At 32.3% G+C, this 11,298-nt stretch overlaps 1 protein-coding gene across 1 annotated transcript; it reads right to left on the bottom strand.

The window, feature by feature from the left end:
- Positions 1–2,588: 2,588 nt before the first annotated feature.
- Positions 2,589–3,855, bottom strand: LOC122270961 (uncharacterized). Its single transcript, XM_043050480.1, has 2 exons — positions 3,319–3,855; positions 2,589–3,242 (listed from the first exon to the last, which is right to left on the bottom strand). The coding sequence occupies exons 1-2, from the start codon at positions 3,853–3,855 to the stop codon at positions 2,589–2,591; spliced, it is 1,191 nt and encodes a 396-aa protein (XP_042906414.1).
- Between the last annotated feature and the right edge of the window lie 7,443 nt (positions 3,856–11,298).

Genomic DNA, 11,298 nt, shown 5'->3' with positions numbered 1-11,298 from the left:
ATCATTGTTTTTTCTTACTTTTAATTGTTTTTTACTTACTTTCAAAAAATCATTCAGCCAGAAATATTAATTAACAGTTCATATTTGTTTGAGATATTTCTTAAATAATGCATAAAAGTGCAAATCATTGGTACACAAAATGATGTGAAAAGAAAAATCAATGAAAAATGTACATAGCTAGGTTTTGTGAATATTCAGAGATCTATTGTAAATAATTTTTATTTTTATTGTTTTCACTTTATTTTTTTATAACAATTCAGACAAAAATGTTTATTGATCATTGATAACTTAATTATTTCATTTTACATTTGTTTTTTTTATTCGTATTCGATATGACATAAAAATTAAATTGCTTAATTTAATTTTTCGATATCAGATAAATATGTTTTTATTACATAATTTGTTTTTTGTCTGATTGAAACTAAAATATTTTGTCAGTTGACAGTATTGTAGTTAATTGGGTATAATATAAAAAAAACATAACTACTTCCACTTAGTAGGAATAACAATTACCATGACGCAATACTAAATTCTATGCCACTATCCACATAAATGCCACTATCCACATAAATCAATTATTAATCAAAAATCGAATATCAATTATTTTTCCTTATAATGCAATAAAATCTGGCGAGCAGCTATTTAAACGATCAAACACTTCGTTTGTTTATTTGTGGCTTGAAGTTAGGCTCGCAGAAAGTGCCGTTCCTGGGTTAAATTTAGTAGGAATAACACAACCTGTGACGTAGGCTATAGTATACCCAATTGAGCAATTACTTGCAATGGGTTTTGCTTTTGAAATATTACTCAGCATCAACTTATTAATATTACATGTTTTAATTTGTTTGCCATATTTTGAAGTTTTTTTATTAGGTTTTAATTGTTTTCAGTATAAAATATAAATTACTGGGGAGGGGGGGAGATGAAGCACCATATAGGGAGCGTCCGGTATCCTATAAGATCAACAATGATTTGAGTTAGAAGGGTAAAAATATATATGGGTTTCCCCTTGGCAAAATTGGCGACTTATGTTTGGCGCCATTCCTGATTGCGCGGAACACCGTGGTAACAGGAATAGCTGCCAAAATGTAATGATATTTCAATAAAACAATGGAAAATTTCAACAAAACATCGGCCAAAACTTTATAAAATTGCAATGAACCCGATATGAGCAAAATTAATAAACCCAAGAAAATGCATTTTGAATCGAAACAAAAATTAATGGAGTAGGCACAGAAGGAAAAGGAAAAAAGCAACTCACTTCTTCTTTAAGCTTGAATATCCTCAGATTTAGGTGCACCGAATTCTCTAATAGCAGTTAGATACTGTCTAAATTTATCATAAATGGAATCTGTGTACCTCCATCGCCACATAAATTCGGCGAAATACGAATAGAAAATTGCGTCGGTGGTACCGGACTGGCGATGACATTTTTTTCTGAAGTCCCTTTTTATGACTGCCCACATATCTTCGATCTTATTGACCAGAAGAAAAAGTAATCTTACCAGCCGGTATCCAACTTAGAACTAGCGGACCTCTGAAATCACATATACCGTTGAACAATTAAAAATAACGCTAAAGTCTAAACCAATCAGAATCACGATTGGATTTCAACTTCGCCCAGGTTGGTGATCAACCGCGATCACAACTTGGTGAGATTCAAGGGGCGCCCTCAAATATAGTCAACCTGAGTTAGGCTCTGCCACGTGTGTTTCGAATACGGAGATTAATCTCCGGCTAATGCCCTATAGTAATGTGTTATATAAAGCGAGGAGGCAATATTATATAAGTTTATATTGTTTGTATTAAAATTGCTTTATTTAAGTTTATAATGCTGATAACAAGGACCTCTGACGTATTACAATCCTATCATATTCTCTCTATGTGATGTTGGTGCAGAAAAATTGCCAACTAATCTCCAGGAAAACGACTTTGACCAGGAAAACGTTCGCCTCGCGAACAAAAATGTAATTGCGTAGCAGTTATTGGGAGTAATCGAAATGTAATATGTAGGGTTCTATCGAATAGGTTATAGGGTTNTATATATTTGTTGAAGAAGTTGACTAGTTGTTGGTTGATTCAGATGTGTAGCACTGTGTGTGCTAACTATTGTTTCCTCATATTATGTTTTAATAAATACCTTATTTGCCGGCATTAACCTCTGTGTTATTCAACCAAACAACATATATATATAGGAGTTTGTGGAGCACAAGAGGAAATAACGACAATAATTTAATAATCAATTTTAACATTTAATAGAAAAAAAAGGAAATAAGTTTAGCAGTGACATGATTGGTGAGAGCTGCCTTCTCGCAGGGTCACCGAATCGAATATGAATGTGAAATTAGATTGTTCTATGGAAAAGAGAGTTAATTTTAAATTCGGGACTCGTTGGCATCCTGTTGTTGTTCTATACCAAATCCATGAGGCCGTGAGTCTTCAAAAAATCGAGGAAAAGGAGAGGTCTCTCAAGAACCTTTTCCATGGTGAAATCCAGGCAATCAAGTAGATGGTGGTGATGAGCCTCGCTGGAGTTGCACTTTTTACAAGATGGAAAAAGTTTAATTTGTGCACTGAAAGTGAGTCTCTTAGTATGTCCTGGCAAATCTACAGGTAGCGGTTTGGTCAGCACGTGTACCCAGAAGGTCAAGGGCTCCTCCAGGACGCTTGCGGGCATACCAATTGTGATCCGGTGGAACAAGCCAAGCTTTATTAACTTTAGATTTGCGGATAGAAAATAATTCAGAGTAAGTGAGGGCCGTGTTTGGAGTAGCTGGGAGGGAAGTACCTTCTTTTGCCAACTGATCAGCACGTTCGTTGCCAATAAGACCTACGTGTGAGGGTATCCACTGAATATGGATGTCATGGAAGTCTGAGAGTGCATTTAATGAACGACGTATAGAGACCCCAGTCCGGTCCGTTACTCTCTCCCAATTGCTCAGGAGCTGAATACAGCTACGACTGTCCGTGAAGATCCAGACATTCCCAAAAGTGGCTCCAGTCCTGATATTTTCCAGACCTGTTTGAATAGCAATACGAAACACTGAACAGAAATCTGGATTTCTTAGTGATCTTGATTCGTGAACTTCAGCAGGATATATAGTGTAAATTCCACTGCCGGCGTGGTGATGATCGTCACCGCTACCATCCGTATAGATTTTAAGATCGTCAGCAGGAACAAGGTTTATTAGCCCCAAAGCCAATTGCTTCAAGTACTCCGGAGGGTGGTTGCCCTTAGTAACCTTAGAGAGCAGTGTAGTATGGAAAAACACTCTGGGCAAGCTTACTTTGCACACTTTGGACCGTAATGGGACATACAGGACTGCAGATGAGTTGCGGATCAACATTGAACTTTACTGCATCAAGCGAAAGGGCCCGAGAAAGAGGGCTGTCCTTTTTTAATCTTTGATAGTTTTGCCAATTAAGCAAAAATTCAGCTGTCCGATTCTGAGTGCCCAAGCTTGCCAATTTGGCATAGTGTTTTACAAGATTAGATTCCCTTCTCATTTCCAAAGACTGAAAATTTGTTTCATATAGTAGAATATGACTCTGGCAACTGTTACGCAATCCAGAAATAATTCTGGCTGCACTAAGCTGAACTTTTTCAAGCTTCTGGAGAATACTGGCCGAAGCACAGGAGTAGACCTGGAAATCATATTCCAATATGGGTCTCACAAGGGCAGTATAGGTTGTTCTAAGGGTGGCTGAGTCGGCTCCCCAGTCTCTGCCTGCGATATACTTTAGAATATTGAGACGTCTTCTAATCCTGTTAACCAGGGAGTCAATGTGCCTATTACAATGAAACTCTGGGTCTACAATAAACCCCAAGTATTTGGGGTTTTTGTCATGAGGCATCCGATCTCCGCCAATGGAAATCTGAGGTTGGTAGTTGTATAAATGTCTATTTGTGGTAACACACACGCACACACACATATATATGTATGTATATCCACTGCACATAAGCTACGCATGAGCTATGTTTTTAACTCATAAAATAAGTTAAAAACATAGAGAAATTAAGGAAAATAATAAGGTTTAATGTAAGGAAAGGAAAAAAAAAGAAATATTCTTAAAAAAATTTAAAAATTTATTAAATAAAAATTAAATAATTCAAAATTTAAAAAATTGTTTCCATTGAAGGCTTTTAACCTAATTAATAGCTTTAAATATAATAAACTCTTGGTTGAACTATTTTTAATTATAATGATATTAGCAAACATTTAGAGAAATCATCAAAGTTGTATAATTGAATATCAACATTATTAGTTATAAACTTTAAATTATCCAGTATAATATTATTACCTTGAACACATCCATTTTCGGACCAATCCTTGGTAGCTAACAAATTAACGTGCTTGATTAGAAAGTGGTTAATTATTAAAATCAAAAGTTTCCAGAATTTCGTTTAATTTTGTAAACTTTTTAAAAGTGCAAAACATTGAGAGCAGAATGACTTTTTAAGTATATGCTTGAATCATTTGGTTCGCAAAATCAGTTCATATTTACTAAACCAAGCCAAGAATCAAGTATTTAAATATGAATGGTTGACCGTGTAAAACTAAGCGCAGATGACCCATGGGGTTAAAATTCGTCGTGAGACTTCCGAGTTATTACTTCCGACGGACTTTTACGCCTAAGTTTTACAAAAAAAACGCACCATCCAATATTATTACACTTGTAGTGTTTTCAATATAACGCATTCTTTTAATCTAACTTTTAACGAAACTAACAACAAATAAATTCGGAAGAATCATTGGGTGCACGAAATCATTGTAATCGTAAAATTACACAAATATAGCCAAATAAGGGATAACACTCAAAACATGGCTATCCTTACACTTTATTTATGGCTGCGATATTAATTTTGCTAAATTTGTTTTATGCTCACCATCTGCTTATAAATTACAAAACACTTTTGTGAATGGTAAAATTACGCATAAATTTAAGCACAAATAACAATAACAATATTAATCCTGTTCACGCATCGCCTCGTAAGCATAACATAAGCGGAGGAATACACCGGAAGTTTTCTAAATTTCTTCCGGTTTTAAGAAGCTTGCTATTGTTTACATTCAGTCAACAGTCCATATATTTTGCTACAACAGGAAAATATTTTTCCACAAAGCATATCAATTCAACATCTCTGGAGATATGTATGGCTTCGTGTGAACAGCGATTATTATTCCTTTGTATTTGACACCCATCTGTGTTTCGGGTCTTGAGAGGTTAATAAGCATTTTTAGGGTTTCAGTTATTACGCTGTTAGGTCATTAAGATTATCAGAAGATCTGTTCGTAAATGATTATTTTGTCAAGTAAAATGATTGCGTGTGTGTATTGTTGAGCGCAATTCGTTTTGAATGTCGAAGAAAATCATTTTATATCTCAGGGGTAATTTAAGTAAAAAGCGATCAAATCAATTTCTATTCAATTGAGTCACTCTTGAATGATGAGACTGGAATTATCATTTTGGATAATTCTAAAACAAATTTTAACTGACTTAGATTGATCTGAATTTTAAAGATTCTTTTCCGTTAGTTATTTCTGATTTTTTTTACTAAATTAATATTTCGAACACCATGTTTTTGATTATTGAAAGATTTATTTTCTTAATTGCCTTGTGTAGGAATTATTTATGAATAATTTTTTTAAAAACTAATATTCAAATCGGAAATGTATTTAAAAAAGTGTTTCAGATGGAACTGATTACTATTAGAAGCACTTTCAAGCAAAAAAAAAATATATTGAAAAATAGAAATTGTATATTTCATGAATATATTTTACGAGTATTTGTCATCACCGTTTAAAGACTTTTAGTAATCTTCCGGGATTTTAAAAACGTATTCCATCACGAAATCACATCCTGATTTTATCTTCTTAAGTTCTAAAATGGCTGTCCATCTGAGAGCCCAATGTCACAAGGTTATTAATGCACACGTGTCTTTTCTATGTACAGACATTTCAAGGTGCTTCATTACTAAGCTCAGTAAATATAAAAGCTATTTTTTATGAATATTTTATTCCAAGACAAGTTTGTTTGAACAATATTCAATGCTCATGCGATAAAATTATGGTTTTAGAAAAAGACTTTAAGTTCATAAAAAGTAAAATAATGTTCTTTTAAATTAGAGATAGGTTGTTCTAATCTTTGAGTTTATTGAATAATTTAGTTTAATACTTTTAAAAGAATAATGAAGTTTTTAGACAACGACATTGATTTGTTCGAGATGAAAAATTTGTTAATTTTGTTTTTATAGCGGCCAGAGAGTTTTCCAGTTATTCAAGTAAATGTTACAAAATTTTTAACAGGTGTAATTAGTTCCAAGGCATATAATTATGACCATTCATTAAAAATAAATTAATACTCATTATTGGTTGTGCAAGAAATTGGAACATTAAATACTTTACATAAATTTTGTTGTTTGCCATGAAAGAATTATGCAAGCGGTTCCAGAAACGGCGAAATAATTGTCGCCAATATTTGAAAAAATGACGAAGATTAAATGTAAACTTCTGAGCGTTGAAATTAAAAATAAATGTTTAGAAATTTCCAAAAAGGACAGACATCGAAAAGCTAAACGTGCGAAAAATTCTTCATAGAGTGGTAAATAACTTCATTATAACCACGGAGAATATTTTGCAAGTCTTATAAACGTTCCAATTAAAATTTTCGTTATAGAGAGAATAAATTCGCTCTGTTGGGATATTTTGTCGAAGGAAAACTCTGCTGTAATTTGCAAGTTTGAGTAGAATGGAAAAAAAATCATGAATTATGTTTTCGATAAGTATGAAAAAAGGACAATAAGTCAACAAAAACAGCAACAATGTGTATCTTCTTCTGATTGTCAATAAACCTACCAATTCTTTGAAATAGCACTGTGCGTCCATTTCCGACCTAAATATAAATATTTATATTATTACGGTTCACAGAATAGTTAAAAAATTAAATGTTGAAAAAAGCACTTATGTTATTTCTTTTTATTAATTGCAAAATAAATCATCCTTTGAACGGACGCTTGATACAAAAAATTAAGATAAATATACCTACATTTACCAAGAAAAGAAAAGAAACGAAAACAATAACATTAATTTAAAATTTATAAATCATAAAATTACTACAAAAGCGTTATGAAATATTATGTTTGTTATTTTAATTATCTTCCCTTTTGCTGACGAAAATCAATTTTGCCATTTCTTTGTTTCTTCTCATTTTCTTTGTTAACCGATTCTGCCTTAGGAGTAATTTAAAAAGGCAAACAAACAAGAAATTATTTCATTTTTATTCATTTATATCTTTTTAATCCATAAGAAAAGATAAATTTTCATTAAAATCCTCTTTGTTTGTTGTTATCATTCGTTTCCACACTCTTTCTCGCATTATGGATAGATAAAAGAGTATTTCACAAAATGTATGTAACGAAGTTCAGTGTCCGTCCAAAAAACATTTCGTACTGTACTCCCCTAATGATACCGATAGTTAGTTCAGAGGTATCATAAAAAATTTTTTTTTGAAAATTTTAGTTGCATCTTTTTATAAATCATAATATTTTAAAAGTAATTTTCGATTTTGGTTCACAAGAATTATCATTTTGTACATATAAATGGACTTGCGTATTTAATACGCAGTAAAAATCTCAAGACACATAAAACTGAGTTGGCACGGGCGATTAAAAATGCTAAAAGTGGTGTGAAATGAAATTCGAAATTTTATTAAAATTAGCTACTTTCATGGCGTTAGTTACGATTTAATAATTAAAGAGACACACGGGGATATTCGCGGTAATGAGGTAGCGGACAGATTGGTGAGAAAGGGAAGTGAAGGCGAAACAACCACTGGCTTATACGGAACTTTGTTCCATTGAAAGATCCGAGCTTTATCTATTGTGGCCTATACTATCTACACACCTCTGGTATCACCCCTGGTACCATGCTGGACATAAAATGCGACTGCTTTGGCCAGATTTGTGTCTTACTTTTGAGGGAGCAGAAAGATCTTCCCTACTTGCACAAGAGGCTGTGTTCAACCAGCTTCTCTGGAACATATTCTGGTTTGCCTTGGACTTTCTAAGGTGGATCTTCATCAGGATGCGGGTTTTCTTGCGGTCAGCTGCGTCATGAAGCTTATCTGACGAATGTCAGATTAAGAGGATAAGCAACAACAACAACAACTACCATCGTTCACATTTTTAGTCGCCTGTGACACCCCTGCATAAAGTAACACACATCACAAAGTGGACTATAATGATAGCACGAAGAAACATCTAAGATTCAAACTACATCGGAGGTGCCTTGGTTAACGAAAAAATTAAGAAAAATAGCAGTGTCAAATTTATAAAGCTAACAATGGTAAGAAATACTCACTTGGTATAAAGAGATGCGTATCATCATATTTGCATGCCGGCCGCAAAAAGTATAAAGACAGACCTTAGAGAAAAATCAGTATTACTTATATCAAGGGGGATATTTCTCTTTATTATTACAGCTTTAAAAGAACATTACTTACGCGTACTTCACTTTTAGACACAATGTTAACATTATTAATATACTTAAATTTGACTTCATTCAACCAATTTCGCTCAAAATTTGGAACTTAGCAATGCGCAATTAGATGTTTTAAAGTTATATAAAAAAATTTATGCCCTACAGTTCAAATTTTTTTCGACTGCTGCTAAATAAGGAAATAAAAAATAGTAAATATTTACCAAAATCTATTTTTTGTATGGAATTATATTTGGCTAAAAGAATTTTACGATTCTATGCAAATTTTTTTCAATTCGCTTAAAAAGTTCTTGAGATATAGTGAAATACTCAAAAAATAAAATTAACATTAGGGGGTCCAAATTTTGGATCCCTCTCCTCACCCAATTATGGGGGCCTTATTTTCCAGATTACGGCTACCCCCTCTATTTCGGGGGTCAGAAATCCAAATCCGTCGAAAAAAAGGTATGTTTATTCAGAGAAAGTACGTTTTTGTGTCTGATTTCGTAACTTAAAATATCGTCTGCACTAATTAATTAGCAGATTAGAGGTCATCCCCTCAAGTCATTAAGATGAAGTCCTAGAAAGTGAAGATCTGATCATTGGGTTGAAAGTAATACAGGGTGGTCAGTTTTTTTTGCCGCCCTGTACATGGTTTAGACAAAAAAAAAATATCGAAACACTTATTTACTAATTAGATGTAAGCAACGTTCGTATTTTAACAGCAAATTTTTTGAAAGATTTCACATGTCAATAAAACTGTTGGCACAATTTGTAAGATCACGCTTAAAGGTTTTGTAAATCCTGTCTTTTACGCATGCCAAATTCAGATTGAATGAGGAGATGAAGTTAATTACTTTTTGCTTTAATAACAGCAATATTGAAATCATTGAATAGCATTGCGATAAGAATGCTTTCAAAACTATAGTGGTTTTAATGAATTAAAATTTAATTTTCCACGTTTTACCTTAAAAAACCATCTAAAACAAGTGCTGCTAAAAGATAGATTGTTTACATGGAGCAGTGGACGGAAAAACAACATTATTTTTGTAGTTTGCTACAACTACAACTGCGTTGTTAAAAAATGTAGTTAACTGTAAATGCAATTACTTTTTTTAAATGTAGTGTCTACTTTGGAATTATTAACTACTTTAAGGAGACGAACTTTGCTGCAGAACTGAATTTACATCTAGGCTCAAAAAGTTTTTGAATAAGAAATTGGCTCACATTAAAAATAAGGGAATAATTAAGAAATATTCCTTCATGTTTACATGAGCAACATTTTCTTCAATTGTGTTCATTTAACCTTCAACTTTATATGACTTTTTCAACAACGAATAGTTTAAGAAATGCAAAATTATCAAATATTTGCAATTTTTTAATTGTTTAATGTTTATTTATTTCCTCTAAGAAATTAAGTGCATCGAAAATACTTTACTTTTAAATAACATCAATGTTTCACGAGAGTACATTCGTCTATTTTTTGTAATGGCTATTGTTTAAGTATTAATTATACGTCATTTCTGTTAACGCTCAGCTACAGCTACTTTGTCATTTTCATTGCATCCATTGATGGATCCGCTAACATTTGTACCCATCTAATTCGAAAAATTAGTTGCGTTCGAACCATATTTCTTTGCGAAACTAACATTAAAAGTAATTGCAAGGAAACGCTACCAACGATTGTTTTTTTTTGTTTCTTGTATCGCACTATTCGCTACACTACTTTTTTTTAAAAAAAAGGTAGCACTCTACTCTATAAACTATGAAAAAAAGTAGCGACTACAATAATTTCACTACTTGTAATGCACTACGTCCGACCACTGACATAGAGAAGCATGTATTTCCATAGTTTCGTCAAACCTCCGTAGACTATCGTTATATATAGTTAACAAATAAAATTACTTTACCACTTATTTCTTTTTATGGTGGCACACGTTCTGTATTCCTAAGTATCCCCCCCCCCAAAAAAAACAGTTGAATATTTTTGAAATCAAAGCAATCGTTCATTTTATTATGATTAACTTAATGACAAAATGTTTTTATTATAATTATGACATATTATACAAAAAATTATTTTTCTTAAATACGAGATATCAATTTGAAAGAATATTCGAAACAGAGGGTGATTGAAAAGCAAGAGCGGAGACTTCTAGTAGTGAATTAAAATGAAACTAAAAAACTTTTGACAGTAATATAAAAGGTTGATAAATAATCATTAAAACTAAAAAACATAAGTATTGTACATAAACTAAACTAAAATAACAGCTAACTACAATTATAATCTAGAGAAAATAAATAATTAAAACGTAAATTTTGTTTCATTAAATTTTTTTTTTATTGATCTTACATTTTGTTTCATTAAATCCGAATTGTAACAACTTAAAAAAAGTCTATAACTGGTTTTTAAGAGATAATAAAAGTGATAATAATTAAATAATTTCGCTTAAATTTTAAATTAGACTGACATTTTTAGATTTTTTAAGGCTTTTAAAGTAAAAAAATAGCTGTAGGGGGTTTTGGGGTTTTAAAAAGTAATAACTTAAAAAAAGAAACAATTTGAAGTTTAGGAAGATTATTAGGAAGGGCACGCGCGCCCTGTACATACCTGACGTACACTGTGAAAAACTTTCGTTTCTCTGAACACCAAAAAGTGGTGGCAACTACTTTACACCAACATGACGTTTCATCAAGTGTTCAACTACACCAAAGCCTACGATAGTTTCTGATGTGGTGAAACCCTTAGAATCTTCTTTTACACTACCTGGAAGCCACCGCCATGTTTGTTATTCCGTAACTCTAAAATTTAAAATTACAGTTA

Source organism: Parasteatoda tepidariorum, chromosome 6 (assembly GCF_043381705.1).
Source record: "Parasteatoda tepidariorum isolate YZ-2023 chromosome 6, CAS_Ptep_4.0, whole genome shotgun sequence".
Lineage (NCBI taxonomy): Eukaryota > Metazoa > Arthropoda > Arachnida > Araneae > Theridiidae > Parasteatoda > Parasteatoda tepidariorum.
The sequence above is the reverse complement of the archived record's forward strand: the minus strand, read 5'-3'. Positions and strand labels throughout refer to the sequence as shown.